Source organism: Paroedura picta, chromosome 7, assembly GCF_049243985.1.
Source record: "Paroedura picta isolate Pp20150507F chromosome 7, Ppicta_v3.0, whole genome shotgun sequence".
NCBI classification, from domain to species: Eukaryota; Metazoa; Chordata; class Lepidosauria; order Squamata; family Gekkonidae; genus Paroedura; species Paroedura picta.
Window position 1 is genome coordinate 43473333 of NC_135375.1, and position 24698 is coordinate 43498030.

A 24698-nucleotide genomic window follows, 5' to 3' on the forward strand; every position below is an offset into this window, starting at 1 on the left:
AGGCCATCAATTGAAAGTTTCCTGCACCACCGTGTAAAGACTTGATGATTTTTCTCCATGTTCAGTTTGTCTCCATTTCATTATGGCAAAGGTACATAGGCAATTAGGTTATACCGACATGTGCAGTGGGTTGTTCTTTGATTCACTTATTCTGTAGTTCTGTTATGTTTTTGGAATTATGATTGATTTTGTCCTGAATTTGTCTATAATAATCATTGATGTCTATTTTTGTTTTAGTGGAAGAACGCAATTTTATTGAGATGCATAGATGGCCTTCTAGTATGTATTTGAAACAGCTTTCAGAATACAGGAATTACATTCATTCTCGGAAATGCCATTGTGTAGTAATGTAAACTCAAAGTTGATCCTTCTTTATTGTGGAAAAACAGAAAGGCAATTGCTTCTGGAATTTTACAACCGCACAAGACCGAAAGCAAGTACTGAATTTAAATGCGATGATATAATCTATAATATTGCACTTGCTAATGAAACTGTACTTTGTAGAAGCATGAAAAACAATTTATAGGACAGCATAAACATTTAACAAGGTGTGTGCTTCTGGGCTGGATTTGCATGCATGTTGCAGCAACTTCAACTTCTGCCTTGTTATTTCAATTTTATAGAGTTAGATCTATTTAGAGTTTCAAAATCTTGTCTGCCTTGGGACTTTAAAGATATACATTCCAAGTTTATGTTTCTGTAAACTCTGCTCCTTTAAAAAGTATGGAACGAACTTGTTTTGTCTCTCTGATTCCTTTGTTAACCATTTATGAAATACTAGTAAAGCCCGCTGTATGAATAATACAGCGAGCCCTAGGCACTTACCGTATCGTGGGGGGTCCGTTGGACGGCAAGGCCTCCCCCGGGCGGCGGTCATTTTGCGGGCAGGGAGTCCCCGGCAGCCGTGCTCGCGCGACTGCCGGGGCCTCCCTCGGGCGGCGGCCTGACGCGGCGAGAGGCGCTTCGCGCCTCTCACCCGTCAGGGCGGCGGGCAGGGAGCCCCCGGCAGCCGCGCTCCGCGCGACTGCCGGGGCCTCCCTTGCGGCCGGACTGATGCGTCGGAGGCGCGAAGAGCCTCAGACGCATCAGGCCGGCGGGAAAGGGAGCAACTGCGAGCCACGCTGCGCGCGGCTCGCAGTTGCTGGGGCTGGGAATCAGAGGGACCAATCGGCCGATTGGTCCCTCCTATTGTCTGTCCTGAGGAAGGGTCCAATCCTTCCTCATCACGGACAAATCCCACCTTGCGGCGCCACGGGCGGTTTAAAGATTATAAAAACTGAGAACTTGGTATCATGGAGCTGCATTGGGAATTAAAAATTTAACTTCTGTTAATAACTTCAGAACCAATCTCCTCAGCATTTATAAAATGGAATAGCAACTCTGTGGGGGCCTAGATTTTGATCAGTGTTGGGAGGGGGGTTTAGCAGAAATATCTCTTCCTGCACTGTGGCCCCAGTTCAACCTTTAAAAAGACTCTTGGAGACTTCAGCATCACAGCATGTGGGGCCCCATGTTCTCTCTTACTCAGGAGTCCCTCTTCCTTGACATGACCAGTGTAGTAGTTAATAACAAAATTAAGGACACCCATTATTTTCCTGGTCTTTTTCTGTACAACAGATTACTTCAGTAGGTGGCTTTTGTTGTTTCCAGGGTATCTTAGTACTGTTTTTCCTTCTACATTGTGTATAATTTATTATTTATTTATTTATTGGACTTATTGCCCGCCACTCCTGGTGAACAGGGTTGCGATGGGTTACAAAAGCAGGTTCCATCTCCCCTCTCCCCGATAAAAGCCCCATTAAAACGCAACTAAAAACACATTAATATAATGGCTACATGGTGGTAAAAATAACCCCATCCTATGGTGGTATGCCCACCTAGAGGGTGACAGTGATGCAATAATTGGTCACCACCAAAGATGGCAAAGAACTGGTAGCGAGTGTCTTCCTTGGGGACGTGGGGGGCACCAGATCTGTGCCCTGAAAAACTGCCCTTATCCATAGACCTGGATGTTTTTCATACCTTCTCTAAGGAGCTCAGAGTAGCAGGGATGTCTCATCGTTCATTTGATTCTTACAAATCTATTGGACAGATTAGGCTGAGAGTAAGGCACTGAAACAAGTTCTCAGAGTGAGTTTTGTAGTTGATTGGGGATTTCTAGCCCAAGCCCAGTCACTGCACCATGCCTGCATGATGACAGTGAACACACTAGCCAGAGCTCTGTAAATATTCTAAATTCCTCTCAACATGTCACAAGTTATGATTTAAGGTTTTCCACATTAACTACTTCACTGAAATTATTCCTAAAGGAGGTTGAAGGGAAACATTCATACAAAAATCACTTGTGGTACAATCTTAGCTATGGGCCTGTTCCTGGTGCAGGAACTATGTATCATTGGTATGTACCTGCGTATCAGCCACCATGTCAACAGAACTCATGGGGCAAAGTAGTTTGCAAGAATCAGAGCAGTCCCAAGAGCCTCTGCTAAGGTATATTGCTTACACTTGATAGCCAGAGTCTGTGAAGTAAGAAGGCAGCTAAACTCTGTTCTGGATCTATACCTCATATGCTACAGGGAGCTACACACATCTCTTCATAGGGCCTGTATGATCATCCTAGTCTCCCCGTCACTAAAATGTATTCAAGCTCTGATCAACACTAGGTGAGTACTGAACATGGTTAGTTTTCACAGTCAGCCTCATCTGGACTGTTTAGGATTCAAGGAGCTGGATGTCATTCCAGGGGATGTGAGCCACCCTGTTTTGTTATGCAATGGCACAGATCTGTTGAGCTCCTGGCTTTCTTTTGCATAGGTACAACATTTATTTATGTGGTGACAGTCTGGCTTCCCAGTAGAGGCCTCAGCACTTTTATCTTCTGTCTACACAAACATAATATAAAATTGCACCTACCATATGTTTACTGAGATCTGATTTATGTCTGGGACTTCCTGATTAGAAGATCACACAGTCAAGACAGTCTCACAAAAGTATACATTTTAGTGACCTCTGTATATATTGGCTTAATATTTTCAATGTGTAAAACAGTTGTAGAGTTCTTGTTAGAAACTAAAGCTCTTACAGTAATGGGATTTTTATTCTTTGAAGGTAGTTTAACAAGTATTTCTGCTTGTTTAACATTATTTATGTACAGAAATATACAAAGAAAATAAGATCTTAAAGTGGTTATAGACATGAATACTTCCCTTATAAACCATTCTGTAATTATATGCTAAGTATTCAAGCACATAAAATAGTTTATAATTCATTTGATCTCACTTCTTCTTGCCTGTACTGGACCCAAATTGTGTAAACTATAGAAGTCAATCTCTAAGGGATTTGCTAAACCATTGGAGTGATTTTATAATGTATATAAAATTCAGTAATCTTCCTAAGCACAATGGAATTTTAAAATGAAGATTATTTTACTTGGAAGTGGGTAGCTGTATACACGTGTTTGCTGTAAATGTATATTTTGAGAGCAAATTATTTGTACCTTATAGCCTGACTGTATGACCTGCCATGGTACAGCAAATGCATGAATTCAATGAAGAAAAATAATGACCACTAAGTTCTTGCACTGTAGGAATACCAGCAGCCCCCAGCGTATCTAGAACAGATAAGGGCTTTTTCACATTGACAAGCATGTGTAAATTACTCATTTGTGTTGAGAAACTCTTGAGTAGTGTGGAACACTGAACTAAGGTATAATGGTACACCTCTGTTTTTCTGTTATGCATCAAAGTTGTAGCATATTTCCCTCTCAAGTTAGACCTTGACCACCTGTAAATGTACAGGAAGAATTTGTAAATTATTTTTCAGAAGATTCATGGGCAATCCTCATTTAAAAGAGCAGTAACAATATTTAGTTTAAGAGCAGGTATCAATAAGCATTGGAGAAAATATGTTTCAAGTCCATTTTTATAAGAAAGTGATTTTAGATTCTCACAGGAAAAATCTAAAAAACTGAAAATAAACACTCACTCAGCTAGACATTTTATGTTGACATGAGTATATCATAAAGATCTGTAATAAACGTTGCCCATCAGATAATAGTTTTAGCTTAAAAATAGTTGTTTTACTATAGTTTATGTTGAATGTATAACAATTTCATGCCAAGTACTTAAAACATTAATTTAAATTGTTTGTTCTAAGAACATTTCATTAACATGCTTTTCATTTAATGTTAATTTCATGTTTTTAGATCAGAGCAACTGTTTCTTGTTAAAGTGAACACATAGAGAATTTATATTATTTGTTTTATAATAAATATTTCATTTCAACAACATCCATGCATCCATTGTTGTCTTTGTACTTAATTCCTGGGTTTAATTTAATTAACTTTGCTGTTCTCCCAAATTATTGGAAGCCCTTTTCCAACCACAGATTTCTCAGTAAAACAGTTTGGTCTAACGATTTCACAAGCATAGTATCTGTCACTGTCCTTTAACACAGGTCTGATATAGTTTGAATACCTGCAGCAAGCAAAATTGCAAGATCTGCTCATGACCACTGTTGTCCTTATGATTTTCATCACAGGAATGACTTGTCTGGGCTGACCAATGAATGATAATATTGAATTCCAATTCTAGTAGCCACAACAACAAAGCACAAGCTGCTGTGATATTTGTGTGCAAAAAGGAAGCCTAGGTCCTTGATTTTGCCGAGAAAATATTAATTCTGTATGAAAATATATTTTAAACTTTCATCATTGTCCCTTGAAATTTGTTAATCCTTCATAGTAGCAGAACAGTATATTACTCGAACACATACATGGTAGTACTGCGCGTCGTAAGAGCTTGCATTACCTTTTAATGGTGTGTAACTAATAGGGAGAGAATACTCGCCAATGAGGGCCAATCACTTCAAACTGCATGCAGACAACTTACTCCCTACCTGATTGGCCCTCCCTGTGGTTGTGCTGTCAATAGGGAGACAGCACTCTTACAGTGAGGGCTAATCGTTGGGCTTATCTGTCCTCTTTCTGCTGCTTGCAGGGTGGAAGCAGTGCTGGCCTCTCTGAAAGGCCCTGTTGCTGGTAACTTGACCAATCTGCAGCTTCTTCCCACCCTTCATCTCCCCCATGCAAGGCAGGAAAGCCAGCTGTTTCCTTTGCATCCTGTACTTGTCTCAGGCTCCAGCTCTCTGCTGGAAGAGAGCACAGACGAGCTACCAGGATGGCAGAGTCTATCAATATTTCAAAAACAGAATGCCAAGTGACAGATAATAACCCTGTCCAGTAAATCAGGCAGTCCAAGAGAATCAGCAGACGGAGCAGTTCCAAACCCAAGCTTCTCAGCCTCAAGTTAATATAGGCTGTCAGCAGCCTCTCTGTCTTCACTCTGTGAATGAGAAGCTCCTGCAACAACTTTGGAATCTAAGCCCTGGTTTGTCTGCAGCTCCATTCCCCATTGCTGTCAGAGCTCTCTGCCTATTGAACATCTGGCTGGGCTAAGCTCTCATGCAGCTGAGGCTTGGGTGAAGCTGGGAGCATCTGGCAAGGCTTTTCTTCTTAGGAGTCCTCCCTAAGAGGATCTGGACTCACAGCATCTCTCCAGGGCCATGGAACTGGCCATCAGAGTGCTCAGTTTCCCCCCACCCTCCCTCTCCTCAGAAAGATTGGAGGGATCCAGCAGCATTTCCCCACCCAGCCTGGCCCTTGGGAGATGTGGGGGAACCTTACCTATCCAGCCTGTTCTTGTGAATATGTGGGGGGTGGGAAGGAGGCAGCCCCTCCATAAGCTTCCCTACCCAGCCTGGCCTTTTGGAGATATGAAAGGAGGGGTGGGAAGAAGAATGTTCCCTATGGCCTTCCCTGCCAGGCCCAGCCTTTAGGAAATGGGGGGAGGAAGGTAGCAGCCCACCTCCTCCATTGTTTTCCTGGCCCAGCCTTTGGATGACGTGTATGTGTGTGGGGGGGGGGGGAAGGTGGCTGCCCAACCCTCCATGGCCTGCCTTGCCTGGTCTTTGGAAGATGCGTGGTTGAATGGGAAGGTGGGGATATTGGTGACCTGTGCAGACGTTGTATTGGGGTGGGGGTAGGAGGGCCCAGTGCCCCTCCAAAGCACCTCCTCTAGGAAAACTGATGCCTTCCTACCCTCCTCCCTCTTTCATCATGTCTTTCTCCGCTTCTTGAAGGTTTCCAGGCCTCCATCTGCAGGTTAGCTGGCTGCATATGGAAGATGACTCAGGAATCAAACCCAGCTCTTGAGACTGGAATCTGCTACTCTTTGACGACTTTATCTCACTGGATCTCAAGATACAGCAGGGAAGGGGTAGGGCCAGAACCAAGGAAGGTCACAGTGCAGATGCATGTGCTAGCACCCATTGTATTTCTGGGTGCAATGGGCTTAGCCTCTAGTACAAAAACCTATTTGCCAAACTTATTTCTTTGAAACACTGCTTACAATGCACCCAACAAGTTTAACTGAGAAAGCCTTGAAAATAATCAGCATGCAAACAGGAATTCTTGGCAAAAATAACTCCAACAGAGTTTGAAATTCTGCAAAAATTGTTTCATGCTATTGGCTTTCTATTCTTTTTATCATGCTCATTAATGAAAGAGTTGGACAGTAGGCCAGGTAGTTTTATTTGTGCAGAGACATTTACTCTTAAAAATATGAAGTGTTCAGTCCTTGCACTTCGTAGTCTGAAGTCACGTAGCCCAACAACAGATGGATGAGGCATCCGTCATCGCTGGTCCTCTCCTGGAACAGCTTTATTTGCTGTGGGAATAATTGCTTTTGATGGAGGGAACCCATTATTTCAAGAATTATGAAAAGCAAGACCATTCATGTTACATGTTTATTTCTACCCTTTCACCAGTCAGGCACAACACAAAAGGCAGCATGGAACTGATGCCTGCCCAGCAGGCTCATGCAGAGATGACTTCACTGGGATCACGAGTGATACATACCATCCATACAGGAAACATTGCAAGGGATGAGGCACCACCCAATGACTTCACAAGCGAGTCTGCCAAGTGTCTCCAGCTCATTGGCATGTGTCACCTGAAAGACTGGAAGCTAAAGAGCTCACAAGAGGTGGGGCATAAGTATTAATTTCTGTTCTGTTAGAGATATAGCCTGATTGGAAGAGAAAAGAAGAAATCTGTCTTAGACTGGCATTAAAGCCTTCTAAACAATGGGGCCAGACAGAAAGGAGGAATTCTCTCTTGAGGTAAGAATGACTCTAAGCAACTCGACTCCTTCAGAGAGGGAAAAGGCAATCATGGATGAGGGGATTCATAGGGTAGAAAGAATTAATGAAATATTTGGAAGTGCATTTGAGCCAGAGATCTTTGAACTGTAAAAACAAGAGGCTTGTAACAGGCATTTTTTAAAAAAACCATGGATCACTTCTGTCGGTTCCATGCTGAAGAAAGAATAAGTTACAGCATTATTTAGCAAGACAAACAGGAACTGGAACATGCAGTGCTCCATCAATCTTCTGCATTCAAATACAGATGAAGAACTACAGTGGATGTAGGAGAGGTATGATCAGTTCTGTTCCAAGGCTTTCACTGCAGCAGGAGGTGATCCCAGTCATCATCTTCTCTGAAAGAGAAAGAAATCAAGTTGATATCAACAAATGTTTCCCCACAAATGCAGCAGAAAAACCACTATGGACTCCAGAGAAACTCTAAGTTTCTAGAAAAACTAATAACGACTGGAAAATTATGCATTTTGTTATCAAGGGTGGGTTCATGGGATATCAATGAGCCTTGCAGTTTAGTAGCTTCTTCATGCTTGCATCTAGACATCATTCAAATTACTTTCCCCAATCTAAGTTTCAAGACTGCCCAGAAGCATTCCAGATCAGGAACTGTTTATGCCATGACAGTCCGTAATCCAATGTAAGTGTATGCCACAACATGGGTGGAGCTCCACTTGTTAAACTTTGTTTGTGTCTATGCATCTGCTGTTGATTTGTGGTGACACAAGGGGTTGCATTTGTCAACTACTGGAACCTTATGCTCTCCTCCAGAGGAGAAAGACATCCTGGGTGTTATCCACCCCTGGCTTCAAGGAGGCAGAAAACACTTTTTCCCCCTCTCTGCTATCTGTAGTGAGTTGAGTTCTCGCCAGTTCTTTGCCTCGCACAGGGAGAGCAACCTCTTTTTGGAGTGCAAACAGACATTTGAAAAATTCTTTACTTCTTACCTCTTTCCGCTTTATTCTTTTCCATCTCTTTTCCCTTCCCCTTTTCCTTTATCTCTAAGGGAGTGGGGTTTTTTTTCCCTTCATGAAAAGAGAGCATATTTGCCAATTCTCAGACCTCACCCCCGAGCACGTGCACAACAGTAGGCTAAGAGGAGCAACAATTTTCTATTCTTCTGTGTACCGTTCCAATTTTAGTATATGTGCTGCCAAAGCAAGCACGAGGAGCAGCCATTTTCTGTCAGAGGATGATGCCTCAAATGCCGTAGTGGAAGGAAATGTCAGATTTCCTAAGCTGGCAGCACACCAGCCATGGCCACCCCATGTCTGGTTGGAGTCCAATGGACCAACCATAAGGAAAAATGCGCACAGTCAACAGCCATGGCCGCAGCAAAGCGCCATCTTGAGACCGAGGCATATACCTCAGACAGCCATTTTGAGTCAGGCACAAGGGACAAGCAGAGCCTGGAAGATCCGACTACTTATCCTGGGCTCGGGGGCACGGAACAACAATAGACAGTAGGGCAAGCATCTGTTTCCATTGATTTAATTTTGGCTATTAATACAGTCATTGAGAAACAGCTGCAGCTTATTTAGCAAGCTTTGGGGAGCAGACAAAGAGTTGGGGAAGGTCAGACTCCTCTCCATCTCTCCCTCCCTCTTCTAGATTGTACAACTCTGACAATATGTAGCCCAGGAGATCCTGCCTTACCAAAGCAGCTAAGAAAAAAAAGAATATATAGCCCTGAATTGGGGGAAAATAGATTGTCTGATAGTGATTCTCATTCTAAAGTTGATACTGTATTTTTAACTGATGAAGAGCTGGAGGTTGTCATGGAATTACCTGAACCATCCAAAAGGTATTTTTTTAAAATAAAGGAATATAACCTGTTGCTAGAAAAAACTTTGGCAGCCTTAGATCTTAAGCTTCCTACTGCTGAGGATCCCAAGGAAGCCCCAAGTAAGGCTAAATTCCCTGGCTACGGTGATCCATGTGACATTCACCTCCAGAATAGACTTCTGTAACTTGCTCTATATGGGCCTACCCTTGTCCCAGAAATTGCAACTGGTGCAGGATGTAGCTGCTAGGAAAAAGATCTGGTACCCCCCCCCCCAAGAAGTATGCCACCCTTTGACCACATGGGGATACCTTTACCTTTACCTATTGTTGTGGAAATGTTATGTTGTAACCCGCCATGAGCTGGCATGCCGGATGTGGCAGGTAAGAAATATAAATATAATAATAATAATAGCAGAGAAGGAAAAAAGCCTTTTCTGCTTCCCTGAAGCCAGGGGTGGATAACACTTTTTTCCAGGGGGGAGAAGGACCCTTCACAGATACTGGTGGGTCTCTTACCAGCCTGCCAGCCAAAATTAAGATTAGGATTGGGTGCTTCGGCGTCTGAAGCAACCATTTGTGCCCTAAGCAGCCAGTGCCATAGTGCGGGGGAGGGGGAGGGAGGCGCGGACACCGGCACATTGGTGGGCACACACATGCAGGTGCAGAGCTTTGCGCCCGCTGGCACACCGACACCTTCCCCCCCCCCCCGTGCTGTGTCGCTGGCCGCTTTGGGCATGAAGGGCCGCTTGGGACACCAAAGCACTCAACCCTAATTAAGATTCCTCATTAGCCTCTTTCTGCTTTCCTTGGAAAGGTAATGGCTGGCTTCCAGACACAGCTTCTCCAAGTAGCAGTGCATGTATTGGGGAATGCGTTGTGTAGCACTTAATCAGACCTCCTTTAGGAAGGGAAAAATTGTGTGTTTCCTTGCTGGGAAATTCCCGTAAACCAAAGTTTCCCTAAAAAATCCACTGGTCACCTGCAACCACAACTCACCTTATAACCAAACTGGTAGCATACTGATGCCTGAAGGAGAGCCAGTGTGACATAGTGGTTAAAGTGTCAAGACTAGGATCTGGTAAACCCAAGTTCAACTCCCCACTCTGCCATGGAAGCTCACTGGGTGAACTTGGGTCAGGCAGGTACACTCAACCTAACCTACCTCACAAAGTTGTTGTGAGGGCAAAAGATGGAGAACGATGTAAGCTGCTTTGGAGGAGTAGGAATTGGTTTTTGCACCTTGCTTTTCACTACCCAAAGGAGCCTCAAATCAGCTTACAATCGCCTTCCTTTCTTCTCCCCACAAGAGACACCCCATGAGGTAGCTGGGGCTGAGAGAACTGCCACAAGTTGGCTGCACGTGGAGGAGTGGGGGAGTCAAGTCCAGTTCTCCAGAGTAGAGGCTGCTGCTATTAGCCACTACACCAGGCCAGGTTCCCATTGGGCAGAAAAGATGGAATATAATTTAAATAAAATACGGAAAAATATTTATTCATGGTTTTTTAATTAGCTCCTTTTAAAAATGGGCTTCCTGGGGCTCTTAGGATGAGTTGTGTCATATGCCTGTTTCTCCCAATGTCTTGCACTTGAGGCATTATTGCTGGTCTAATTCTTTCTGTGCTGCTTTTCTCTTACTTTTATTGATTTATTTTGATTGTATCATTCTAAGCAAGGTTTATTATATGGTACTTAGAGGAAACAGACTATGTCATCATAACAATATTTAGATTCCACTCTTTTTTACAAGTCAGAAGGACATTTGCTGGCAGGGGCTCATGGGAATTGTAGTCCATGGTCATTCTGGAGGGCCACAGTTTACCTACCCCTGGTCTACCCAGTTACTTACCTCAGAGTCACTACAAAGCACCGATTTGCTTCAACTTTGGAATGAGTTCACCACTGTCTTTTAGAGCTTTCAAGTTGTCATAACCACCAATACAAGTTTCTCCAATGTAGACTCGAGGGACCTAGAAAGGCAAAAGTTAAAATAAAATAAAAAAGCAGCAGGAAATCCTGTCTCCTGAAGCTCAAAAGAGGGCACCCCAAGCAAGAGAGAAGGAAGGAAATCTGATCCCAGAGAGGATAGCGATATGATTAGGACGATAAGACTGGAGGCTTCTTTCTACTCCAAGACCTTTAAAGCCCATGAAAATATGTATGTAGCAGTGGAATCTGACCTGCTAACGGAGAATAAATGCTCTCTGGTTGCTATGGAGAATTCAGCAAAAGGGTAAATGGATGTGCTGCTGGAGCCAGAAGCCAGGAGATGCTGGCCCAAGCTCATAGTAAGAGCCCCCAAGTGCAGCCCATGACTGACAACCTAGCATGCCACCTCTGTCACTGGAAAGCAGAGATGAGTCATATCCCTCACACTAAAGTCCTACAAAGCACAGAGGGACACTTTTACTTGCATTTTCACATTTGAGCTATTATATACACAGAGAATGAAACCAACAGGCAGCCTCACTAGGACTAGGAAGAAAATAGCAACTTTACTTTCCCTAAAGCTAGTCTGTCAATTACTACAAAGGTCAGGGCTAAGCAGAATCCCATTAAGAAGACCTGCCACTGAAGAACAAGAAGACTTGAAAAGGTACCATTAAATCTAGAGTGTTTAGAGGCCAGCCAGTTTTCTTCATTTAGTTGCTCAAATTAATAGGCAGCTGTGAAATACATGCCTACAAAACTGTCCAAAACCAGCCACACAGGAAGAAAGGATTCTGGGCCTCAGGTTTCCAACATTTGGACAGACAGTCACCTTTGGCATGCAAATAATGTGCCAGGATATTTTTAGTCAATGATTTCTTTTAATGTTTTACCCATGTGCTAATGGGTTAGTCACTGCTATTTTATACCATACTGCTTTATAGAACAAGTAGCTTCTAGTGAGGCAAGGTTTAAGGAGACCTAGATCCCTGGAATGGAAACCATTCACCATGAAGTTATCTTGGGCAAATCACATAGAAAGTTAAGAAAGGAGATACAGGACAGCTTTTCCCATTCATTTCAATAGGTTTGCACAGAATAATTCCTGGTTAACAGCACTGCTCAAGTTTTAATTGCCTTGGGTTTTGTACCGGTAGTTTCCTTTTTTGTCCAGGAAAGGCTCCACTCAGAACAAAACTATATGGCTGCTTACAAAAATAATTGGGCCCAGATACCCCACAACTGCACCTGGAGCGTTCTGTGTATTCGGAGCAGCAAAAACAGGTAGACATACCTTCCCCCACCTCCCCTGCTGGGGAAACTGGGGAAGGGCAGGGGTCTTTCAGCCTCCCCCAAAGCTGCTTGCCTCCAAGTTGGGTCTAGAGAATCTCGACCCAAATCTTTTTTTAAAATGCTTTTATCCTGTAGGAGTGTTCCCTGTTAACACAACATGAAAACATACAGCAAACATTGCTGTTTTGGTTACATAGTACTTTGAACTCCCCAAAGCATTTAGCAATAGGTATGTGGCTGCTGCACTGTGAAAGACTGCCATTGTTCAAGGTACAAGTAAAAGACTGGAATACACAGCAATTCCTCAGCATTCTGTATTTTAACAGACAAGCCTGATACACAGTAACTCTTCCCCACACAGTTGCTACATGTTCTTAATGAAATGCCCCTACAAAAATGTACTCTGTGATTCTAAGAGGCAGTTGCTTCCACCTTGCAGAAAGGCTGCACCCACACCTCAGTGGGATACTGTGCTGGACTGTCATGTCCACCTCCAGCAGTGGGCACCAGAATCTGAAAGCCTTCCCAAGCACATGCATCAGTTTGTGAAGTCAGAACAGCCAAGCTTCCTCCTTTGCCACTCATGCCCCATTTACAGGAAGTACCAACAGTGTCCCAAAAAGTACACATTATTAACAATTGTGCAACAACTTTTCCACCCTCAGACATGTCTTGAAAAAGACAAAGGCACAACCTCCCCAGTTATCATATCCTTTCCACTTCTATGGGAATGAGCGGGGGGGGGGGGGAGTTAATGCTGCAGGGTCATACTTGCAAGACAGCCCATTCTTGGGATATTTTACATGTCAGTTTTATCCAGCAAAGGCCTTCATGCCCTACATAAGGTTTCTGGATTATGCATGCCTTTTTATTGCCTTGAGCAGCTTCCTGAGGCTTAGGCCTGGAGTGTACCGGGCTGAAAGGAAGCAGCAGCATTTCTAATTAAAACGCAACGATGTGCCTGCTTTCATCTAAGCTATGGCGAAGCATTCCTTATCCCACAGGCCTGCTTCAAAGGGGGTGTTTTAAAGTTCCGCACCCTGGAAGGCCAGGCACACCGAGCAGCCATTTCAACAGCAGAGAAGTCAAAGAAGGAGGGCAGAACTCACGGATCTGGCGCCTGTGGTGCGCAGCATATAGTCCTGAATGTTGGCCATATCCGCTCGCGTTGTGAGGTCAACGTACTCCAAATTCTTGACTCCAAGTTCCTCCAGCAGCTCCATTGCCATGTGACAGTAAGGACAGGACGGCTTCCCAAACACTGTCACTTTATCGCGCCGTATTTTGCTCTCCACAAACTCCTGAGCCATCCTGCCGGACTTTTCTCCCCCGCTGGCGACGCGGCTCGCTCCGAAGCTTCCTCGCGGAGACAGCCCTCGTGGGCCGCGCAGCCGGCTTTTATCGGCCAGAAGCTGCGCCCGTTTGGGGGCCCACACCCTGTAGGCGGAGTCTGCCCTCTTCCCCGCGGCGTCTTGCTTTTTACAAAGCGAGGAGTGCGCGCCTGCCTGGCCCACCCAGCGAGCCCAAGAAGGCTGTTTGCCCGGGAGTCCCTCGGGAGGGAAGAGTGCTGCAGCGCGACTTAATCGCCGGGTGGTCGCGGAATCGTTCTGTGGGAGAGGCGCCCGCTAAGAAGTCGGCGACCCGGGAAACCACTCGGACTTGCTTAGGAGTAAACACGCTTAGCTGGGAGCGTTGCAGACTTGCAGAGCTGGGAACGGGCTCCGTCAAGCCTCGCCGCTTATCCCGGCTGGCCCAGCTGCCATCCCAACCATGGAACAACTACCGTTTACCCGGATAGGATCGCTATTCTTATAGTGTTCAGAAGCACACTTGGTGGAAACCGGGGAAGATTTTCTCAGGCACTTGGGGATCCTTGGTCTGTGGCATCTTCTGTTGAGCTCTTCTCCCTCTCCCTAAATAGTCTTCCCCCGTCTCCCTCGCCCCAATTTTCAGAAATTTCCTACGCTACATTTGGTAACTCTAGTAGTGCCTGTCAGTCCAGCAGTTCATTTTTCTGACAAGTGGGTGAGTGGGTGCACCCATGTGCCCTATTTAAAAGGCTTCTGTTCATCATTATATCTTGGATGCAGCACAAGAAATTGAACCTTGCATACGAATAAAATCTAAACAAACCTTTATGTCATTTTTGATGGTGGGGGTTGCTAACATGCCAGGAGAAAAAAAAAGACCCGTCTTCGTGGTAAAATAACTTCCCACCCAGCATAGTTTTTTTCCTGAGAAAACTGCTGTGAGGAGGCAGGAGTCCCCCCTTCCCCCATCCCAAGTCCTTTGGGGCTTTCCTTTTGTTTTCAGAAGTGGTCCCCTGCAGCTGCTGAGTGACTGTGACAACAGGGAAAATCAGTGTGAACAATTGCACAAATGTAAGGAGTAGTTGAGAGACTGTAGATCCATTTGTACCAGGGCATTTGAGCAGCTCACCATGTACTGAAGTCCTGATGAACCAATTTCCCCCTCCCCCCAAGTGGCCATCTGTGGGGAAAGTGTAGAATGTGAATGGAAAGATCTTTCACTTGATATGTGGACTAAGCAAAAACAAACTAACCTTTACCAACAGGACTGTCAATAGGAAGTAGATGGAATTCTCATGGAGCAAAACACTGCATTACTATATGTTAAACTACCAGAGACTGGAAGTGGATACAAGGAAAAGGATTGTTCCATGAGCACATACGGTTAAATCTTATTCTAATATTCTTAGCACATACATACATCCCAAATGGGAACTACAACCCTTGTGAGCATGTTGCAAAACAGCTTTTGCAATGCAGTGTCATGAGGTTTTGCACAGTGGTAACTTACAACAGTGTCACAAGGCTAGGCAAGGTCCTTATTATCACCTTAGCATAGACTTAGTTGACAATGCACCTGCAAGGAAGTTTACATTTGTCATTTACATTGTTCTTCTTGGGAGGCAGAAATTGCAAATGGGATGCACCTAGAAATATCTAGAGAAATGTAGTAGATAGACTGGGACCTACATAGGAAAACTTGGGCAGAAATCTCCATGCAGCCATGAGGTTTACCGAGTGATTTTTAGCTGCTAGCCAGTCTCTTCTAACCACTGCCTTGTTGTTGTGACAATGCAGCAGAACGGATGTCACTGTGGTAGCAAAGTCCTGAGAGTTAGGCAGATGTCTCTTCTTGTCTCCTTCGTTTTTTACGGTCTCTTCTTGACTTGGCCCTCCAGAGGAGGCCAAGGGAACAGGTAATCAACTTCAGCCTCTTGCTTGCAGGAAAAATTCAACTGAAGGCAGTGAAGGTGAGTGTTAACAGCTGAGCAACAGATTCTGCAGCTGCATCCCTCTAAACCAGGGGTAGTCAAACTGCGGCCCTCCAGATGTCCATGGACTACAGGTCCCAGGAGCCCCCTGCCAGCGAACGCTGGCACATCTGGAGGGCTGCAATTTGACTACCCCTGCTCTAAACAGTTGTAGCTGGACCCTGCCATTTAAATGAATGTTGACACACACGGAGATACAAGTTTCTCTAGGCCATGCTAGAAGTGTTTAGTTTTAAAGAGCTGGGTTCAGGTCCCTTGTAACCACACAGCAATCTCTGCTTTGGCCTTGTGCTTAGTCATGTATACACAAAGCACAACATGATTGTGCAGTTATGATGCTGTATGACTGTGATTACTGTAAAGGTGCTGCCCCAATATTATCTACTGATATTATTCAGGTGTGTGTATACACACACACATACACACACCCTGGTAAATTCAACTTACGCACCCCTCACTGTTACTGGAAATTCCCTCCAGAGCGACTCAGCTGGGAGAAGGAGCAATGCGTCACTCATTGTCCCTTTTCCAGGGCTGTGTGTGACTCAGCATTCTGTGCTCGAGAATGTTCCATTACCTCTATGCATTTTTATTATTAGAAATACAAATTCCTTTCCCAGTAATCAGGGTATCCTTAACTTGATATGAATGAAATTAATTGGCATGTAATTAATGTCCAAGAGAGGTCTACAATACTTTAGGATGCTTAGGGCTGATCCTGCATTGAGCAGGGGGTTAGACTAGATGGCCTGTATGTCCCCTTCCAACTCTATGATTCTATGATTCTATATAACTATTATAGTAATGAGGGTAGCTTGAACTATGCATCTATGCAGTTTTGGCTTTAACTGCATAGGAGCTGCTTTGCCATTTTGGTATATGCTTAACAAGCGATTTTTCCAAGAGACATACAAAAACTGAGATTTATTTAATAATCAGAGAAACTTGGACTACATATACATAGTAATTTTAGCTTTCTTAATGTTGACTAGTTTGTTTTGAAACTTTGGTCCTGGGCCCATAGCAGTCTGGCTTCCATCCTGGCCATAGGGTGGAGATTGATCTGGTCGCTCTTGTTTTATTCTGCCTTTTGGCCAAATTTGATGTGGTCAATCACAAGCTTTTGGCTCACCACCTTGCTGACACAGAGATTGGGGGTATGACCTTGAAATGGCTGATCTCCTTTCTCAAGAACTGGTCACAGAGGACTGCTATGGGGAGGAGTTGTTGGACCCCTTTGTACTTCTTTGTAGGGGGCCACAAGGGGCAATACTCTCCCCCACACTTTTCAACATCTATATGCACCCTCTGGCCTAGCTGGTCTGGAGTTATGGCCTGGGGTGTCACCCAGTTCTATCTCCCAATGGATGGATGGCCGAATATCCTCCCAGCTACATTTGCCAGATGTTTGGAAGCAGTGGCTGGGTGGATCAGGCAGAGTTGTCTGAAACTCAACCCCTCCAAGATGGAGGCCCTGTGCCTGGGAAGAAGCATGATCAAGAAGTGTGTCTCCCTTGCCTGGATGGCGTGCAGCTAACTTCTGCACCAATGGCCAGGAATCTGGGGGTGATCTTTCATGCCTCTCTATCCATGGAGGCTCAGGTCTCAAAGATAGCCCGGGTAGCATTTTTCCATCTGCGCCAAGCATGGCTACTAGTGCCTACCTGTCCCCAGAACACTTGACTACAGTGATCCATGCAACAGTCACTTCCAGATTAGACTTCTGTAACTCACTGTATGCAGACCTATCCTTGTCCTTGTCTCAGAAACTGTAACTGGTACAGAATGCGGCTGCATGAGTCCTCACTGGGTAATCTTGGAGGGCCCATGTCCAGCTGTTGCTGAGACAGCTGCATTGATTGCCAGTTTGCTTCCTGATCACAGAGGGCTTGGTTTGTTCTATAACCCACTTACTTGTCTTTTTGGCACTACATGGTCCCTGTAAAACTCTCCTCCAACATCACATTTCAAATTAATCAACTTTCTTCCTATCAGTTTTCATTATTGTCCAACTTTCACAACCATGCTTGGTAATGGGGAATACTACAGTGTCAATTATCTGGATCTTGGTCACCAGCAACACATCTTTACATTTAAGAATCTCTTCCAGCTCCTTCAATGGCTACCCTTCCCAGCCTCTGTTGCCTTCTGATTTTTTGGTTGCAGTCTTCCTTTGGGTCGATGCTGGAACCAAAGATCAAAAAATCTTGAACAATATCAATTTTTTCATGTTCAAATTTAAAGTTGAGTAATTCCCCAGTAGGCATTCATTTTGTCTTCTTGATGTTCCGCTGTAATCCTGCTATAACATTTTCTGCTTTAATCTTCATAAGGAGTTGTTTTCATATTTTCACTATTTACTGGCAGTAATGTGGTGTCATCTACATATCTCAAATTGTTAAAGTTTCTTCTCCTGATTTTCACTGCACCTTCCTCTAAATCTATTGATTTTCCTTATAATATATTCTGTATATAGATCAACGAGTCTGACACCTTTGTCAATGGGAAGTCATTCTGTTTCTGTCCCAACAGTTTCTTCTTGTACAAAGTACAGGTTGTATGTCAAAACAATTAGATCTTGTAGAACGCTCATTTCATTTAAAGCCAGCCATAGGTTTTCAAGACCCACATAGTTGAAAGCTTTGCTGTAGCCTGTGAAATACAAGCTGTGTTTCCAGTCAGTGAGCTACTGTTTTGTTTTTCATGTTTGTTGGCACAATCTTTTAAAGATTTTGATGGACTACTCTTTTTGTGACCTGGAATAACTTTCACTTCATTTTCTAAAAAGCTGGATTTGGAAAAAAAAATGTTATTTCAAAACTTGAGTTGGTGGTATCAGTTGGAGGTATCATTTAGATTGCTGATCACTTTGTTTCTATGGGACATATGTTTCCAGGTATAGTTTTTCTTCCCTCTCTTAACTGAAATGAATGTTTGGCTAGGTAACTGAGAGTATCCCAACCCTATATGCAATTAAAATTATTGCTCACAGATGAATTGTGGACAGACATGAATTTGAGTGTGTGTAAGCACCTCTCTCCTTTCCTGAGATCCTCAAGTAGGGGTGGGAGGACTATAAACAAAAACGGATGACACTACAATGCTTTCTGGCTCTTAAGTCATCTGACTGGGAAAAATGCTGAAAACCACGAGAGTTGGAACTAGGGCGCTGCAGGATTTTTCTGCCTTAACCCATACACCCATGTTGTTTTCCCTCTCAGACTTAATAGCAGCCATGTCAAGAGTGATTTTTGTCATTGGAAAAGGGGTGGCTGCCTTGTGTTTTTACATGAGTACACATTGTGCGATCTCAGATCCTGAATCCAAAGTCCTGCCTTACATCCTTCCTGACTCTGATGTTTTACATTTCATCTGGTTTCTGGTTTGGGGTATATGTGTGTGTATTTGCTACTGAGGCAGAAGCCTAGCCTCTGCCTTTACCTCTCTCTGGTCTATCTGCTGAACAGGTGACATGTTTATAAAAAAGATCAGCAAAACCCGGACTTCTGTTTTTTTGTACAGCTCTGCCTTTTTGGCCAGCTAAGATAAGCAAATGACTTTGCTCTGGTTATTGCATTGCAGTGCATGTGGACTGTTGATACTGCTCATGTGTTCCAGAGGGGAAGGCATAGCCTTGTGCCTCTAAAATTGTCTATCTGCCACTGCAGGCTGGCACTGCCTATCTGTAGAAGGGGAGAAGCAAGCTAAAGCTTCTGCCTTCCCTTCCCAGGTACAAGCAAAACCTTTGCCTTCTCTGTCTAGCATTGACAGCTTAAGCAAACAGGCCCAGACTTATACAGAAACAGAAGGCACCTACTCCAACTAAGCAAGCGAGAAAACCATAAACAGAAACATTAATTGGGATTATTCTATTCGGAAGGAAAATAAGATGCTAGTTGGACAATATTCCCGTCTGCTGAGTCTTTCTCACTCTTCCCCTACTGACATTTCCATCTCTTGCTTTTTGGGAAAATGAAAGCAGATATCAAGTTGCCAGAGTGACTGGCACATTAGATGGCTTCTGACTGTGCTCCATTAGTACAGTTCCAATTGCACATCCCTATTGCCAGTCCCTCTGAAATTGGTTTCCATGTGATTTTGATTCAGTTAAGCATAGGCCGTTGCAACTGGGTGAGGAATTATATGCTATGCTTCTTTGCCTGTGCCTCAGTGCTTGCCCTGAAAGAAGTTTTTTGCATCAAGTCAAGGGTTTTCTTTTCTGAGTAACCGAAGATCCTCGCAGGGTACTGAAGGATATCCCAGATATATTCTTTCACTCATGGCTAATCCAGTGAAGAATTTCCAAGTTAATATAAAAGTTAAATCATCATATACATGAGGCTTTATTGTAGGTCATCTGGAGCATGGTAAAACAACTCCTTTCTTCCTGCACACTCATTCATGTTGCCTAGTTTAATTTGGGGTAGATGAATATGGAAACAGAGCATAAGGTATGTGGAATATCTCAGGAAGCATGAAAAGCAGATTAAGATACCCTTCTACCAATGGTGTGATTTTTAACTTGCAGCACTTTCTGTAATTAAAGGCTGGCGACAAATCCATGCAGCTATAAATAGTTCATTGCTGTGTGAGTTATTTGTGGGTGTGACTAGATGTAAACAGCCATGTTGCAGCTATAGCAACCTCTTGTGGCAGAAACCAAAATGCATAATGTATGTATTGTGAAAACAAAAAGAGCTGTAGCCCAGATTTAATTTTGGAAGGGAAATAATGAATAAAAGATATTTTTGTAGGACTTCTGGTTTCTAGTGTGATACTGAAGGCTATGCTCTGTATTTGAAAAATTTTGAAACATTTCCTGCTGCCTTATTTACATTCACTCAAATTCTTATATTTGTTTTCTTGTTCTGTTGGCACTGTTAGCACGTTCGTTCCTTGTTCCCCTACCTATCATGCATCATTACTTAGGGAGTGGGGGATGTATAAAGATTTAACCAACTATTTTCTTTCATTATCTTATTTATGTTTAGAAGGCTCACAAGGTTGTGTTCAATTTCTATGAGGATAGGATATCTTTAATAGATTAAGAGAGCAATCCTAAACCAGTCTACCAAGACTCCTACTTGGGTCTGTTCTCCAAAAAGTGCTCTTAGGATTGCACTTCTTTTAACCAATTATTTGGTTAATTGATACAAAGAAGCAAGTATGAATTTTTCAGCTGCCAATACAAGGTATTTCCAATGGTGGGTCTTCACCTTTCCTAAGAAGGTGACATCTGAAAAGCTGAGGGTGAGGGACCTTCGTGGACAACAAAACATACAGCACAGAGGAATCTGTCTTATAAATACTTGACTTCGGCAGTTTATGCTGATAGACATTTAAGGACAGGAATTGTTGGCTGCATCAGAGCAAGGTCTATTTTATTTACTTCTTTTTCCAGTAGAAATCAGCCAGAATCCCTTGAGATTCACAGACAGTGTTTTTCCTCTACCCCAGCAGCTAGTATTGAGAGGTATACTTCCTCTGTATTTGGAGGTTTCATTTAGCTTTCGGAGTTAATAGCTATTAATAGATTTAATTGTTGAATTTTTAAAATCATATTTATTAGTACATTGGCTGGTGCCTCCATTGATGTCAAAACCTGCCAAACTTCCTCCATTTTCCCCATCCATGTTATTGAAGTTATTTTGTGTGTGTGTGTGTGTGTTTTACACAGCTTTATGAGAGAGGGACCCCCCCCCCGCCTTGTATTATTAATTGACCTGATCATTCATGATCCTGGGCAAGAATCGATCTTCAACTACTGTGCAGATGCAAAAGGGGCCATTTGGCTGAAGATAACAGACTTCGCATCACCACGGTAACTGTGCTGCCTCAGAGCTGTTTGGCTGCTGCTCTAGCTGGATGGGAGCAGGGCAGGGAGGCCTGAGGAGTGGCTTGCAAGTGGTTGTGGCAGCCAAAAATGGCATGTTTATCTACTGAGCCAGTTCTCCAGTAAATCTGCAGCCTCTCTAAGCTACAGTTCCTTCTAAGCTGGTTCTCAACAATATCTCACCCAGTACCTGAGTGATTCAGTCTGCACATATATTTACCAAAAAGGTGGTTGGCATAGTTAGCTTCGCTGACAGGACAGACCGTCTGTTTGATCAACGAACACATATATATCCTCACACTATGGATAGTTTCATTGTATTTGTTTTAGCCATGAGTCACTAGTAATAATACTGAAGTACAAGTAACAACTTAATCAAATGTATCAGTGTGAATATGTAGAACAATGTACCAGCAGAACATCTATCTATAAATTAATACATTTAATAAATATATTTTTCAGCTACTAGAGCAAAATGAGTTACTTTCAGAATAAATGCCTTATGACAGGTTGCCCTAGATCTGACACATTGGCCTGATGCTCCAAAAATTAGAATTGTCTACTACATGCTTTCTAAGTGGGGCAGTGAACTATATCTACCCACTCTATAAATCACATGCACAGATGAAGCTGCTGCATACAGGAAAAGACCCTTCATCCATCAAGGTTAGTATTGTCTACTCAAACTGGTTATGGCTGTCCAGGTACTCAGGCAGAGTTCTTTGTACAGATGCAAGACGCCAGGTGGGTCCTGGAGACCCCCTGGAATTATAGCTCATCTCCAATCTTCAGAGATCAATTCCTCTGGAGAAAATGTCTGCTTTGGAGGGTGGACTTTATTGCATTCTACCCACTGAGGTTCCTGTCTTCCCTAGGCTCCACCCACAAATCCCCAGGAGTTTCCCAACCTGGATAGGGCACCCTATGTCTTTCACAGCACCTACTGCCTGATCTGTTCAAATCAAGATGCCAGTCCAGCATTTGAATGCATTCTGAAGTGCTCCAATTATGACAGTATAAAATGCTGATGGCATTTTTTTGTAATGTAAATAAGATAAAAGCTTTTTTAAAACAGAGAAACTATGTTAATCCATTGGGTAGCATTCAAGGCCATAATGCAACTTGATCAGCTATAGCATGGAGTTGCCTTACAGTTAAACAAAAATTGTCAGTTACCTTGAGTAAAAATGTCAGACACTTCAGTCTTGAATTGTATTTACATGCTTCAAAAATTATTCAACACAAATAATCTATGTAATATTTAAATCTTGTTTTCTGCATCCTAGAAAAGCAATGAGAGAAGCTTCTTTGCAATTCTTCAGGAAAGCATATCTTGGACACATTATGCTTGGTGGACATGGGGGAGTGCCACTGAAGTAAGTGCATGATATCAATTCTATGGTAAAACCTGCTTTCTGGTTTATTTGAATCTCCATAGTTTCATCATAGATTTTTCTTTTGAATCCTCGAGCATTTTTGTTGCAATAATATCCCTTCCATGTTCACCAAAGAACTGACATCACACCATTTTCTGAAGGCAGTTTTTTGAGCATATTTCCCCCTGCTTCCCTACTAGGTGTTGGGTGCCAGAGACTGTTGCTGTGTGATCTCCTGCTATAGCATAAGGCCTGGGAATCCAATGTTGTACCCTTTGGGACTTTCACTCTTAACCCAAAAGATTTCTAAAGCCAGGGAATAAAAAAAATCTGCAGGTCTTTGAATTATATGTATTTGGCGACATTTTATATAGCAAATTTTGAATACAGGTAAAACTTACTCATGCAGTCTCCAGAGCCTCAAAATATCAGGAGAAATGGCCAATTTTACTTTTAGAACCCACGGCTCTGAGTCCAAAAGCACTATCAGCACAGCCACATAGTTTCTCCTGTGGCTGTATCAGGTTGAGGAAGTGGCACAGGGGGATGAATAAACACCCTCTCTCAATCCAAACTGGGTGTGTCTGAAAGGCCTGGGGGAAATATAGATGCTGGGGCAATAAACAGCAGGCCCAGGATGAAGGAGCGGGATGTAGAATGGGAAAGATTTAAAAAAAGAAAAGAAAAAAAGGCAGACCCTGATGATGGCTGTTATGGGGTGTGATGGTCTCAGTCAGGTACTTTGTTTCCTTTAGATAGTATGCCTAAGCACACATATTATATATCGTTATAGTGAACAATGAATATAGCTTAGAGATTTGTAGCAATATAGCATTTTGAGCATCATTGAGAGTCTGTGTATTAGACTTTTAATAATGAATTAAAATCTTTTGTAAATAAAACAGTAGCAAATGTATGACTTCACAGCAGGTTGCAACTGAATTCATATTTTTGTCCCAATGGTGATACACTGTCAGCTAGTTTCAAACCATTTAAGTGGGACTGGTTTTCCTCAAAGACAATTTCACTGAGGCTTGAAGGTTGTTACCAGGGCTGCTGAGAGCCACCAGGGTCTCCGTTGGCAAAGATTCTGCTCCAAACCATGTGTCTAATGATGTAATTTTATATGTACAGCACAGGACAAACCTTTACATCTGATGAAGTGGATACTTTGCATCACAGTGAACCTTAATCAAGCAAATCAGCAAGAAATCTATTTCATTTCTCCCTTGTCCCTGTACCTTTATCAAGCCCCAAAGCAGGAGCAAGCTGATTATGTAGTGGTGCTGTATGGGAATTGCTAGGATCATTGGGAGAGATGTTGCTGAGATATTTTCTAAAAAGATTATGTCACATAATATTTGTCATATCACATGAAGCTTAATGCGCAAGGAAGGCAGGCTCAGGGCTTGCTTGCTTTCAGACTCATGAAGGGAAGGAAATTGAGGCCTCCCACCCTCCTCCAAAACTGGAAGAATATTAATAGTCCTCACCCTGAACACAAATCAGAGAGCTTCTCTCTGCTTTCTCACGACTGCAAAAAAAAAGGGTAATCTCCATCTTCATGATGGACCTGAGTGATAAATGTCTGTGGAAGTTTCAAAAGGGGTGGTGGTGGTGGGGGGGGGGGAAAGAATAATGATCTATTTCAGAAAACATTTTCCAGAATCCTCCACCACCATCTCTGTTATACAGAAATACTCATGTTTTGGGCTTGCACCAATCCTCAAAGGCTCATAGAACACTGAGGGCTTGTGGGGGCATTTTTGGAATCTAAGAAATGACACCAGATGTATTCCCCTATGTTTTCCACTCCTAAAACAGCCCCATTTATCAAAACGCATCCTGAAAAGAGAGAGCTGGGTTTTTTGTACTGCTCTTTTCACTACCTGAAGGAGTATCAAAGCTGCTTCCTCTCTCCATAACACTGTGAGGTAGGCAAAGCTGAGAGAGCTCTGAGAGAACTGTG

At 43.2% G+C, this 24698-nt stretch overlaps 2 protein-coding genes across 9 annotated transcripts in view; one reads left to right on the forward strand and one right to left on the reverse strand.

The window, feature by feature from the left end:
* Positions 1 to 4288, forward strand: part of RHOBTB3 (Rho related BTB domain containing 3) — a 50109-nt gene extending 45821 nt beyond the window's left edge. For all 8 annotated transcript variants that reach the window (XM_077347656.1, XM_077347661.1, XM_077347653.1 and 5 more), the window contains one exon: positions 238 to 4288. In XM_077347656.1, coding sequence (XP_077203771.1) covers positions 238 to 353 — 116 coding nt within the window. In that variant the 3' untranslated portion in view covers positions 354 to 4288. The remainder of the gene's footprint in view (positions 1 to 237) is intronic.
* Positions 4289 to 6790: 2502 nt separating this feature from the next.
* On the reverse strand, positions 6791 to 13631 carry GLRX (glutaredoxin). Its single transcript, XM_077347662.1, has 3 exons — positions 13329 to 13631; positions 10847 to 10967; positions 6791 to 7556 (listed from the first exon to the last, which is right to left on the reverse strand). The coding sequence occupies exons 1-2, from the start codon at positions 13527 to 13529 to the stop codon at positions 10857 to 10859; spliced, it is 312 nt and encodes a 103-aa protein (XP_077203777.1). The 5' UTR covers positions 13530 to 13631; the 3' UTR covers positions 6791 to 7556; positions 10847 to 10856.
* Between the last annotated feature and the right edge of the window lie 11067 nt (positions 13632 to 24698).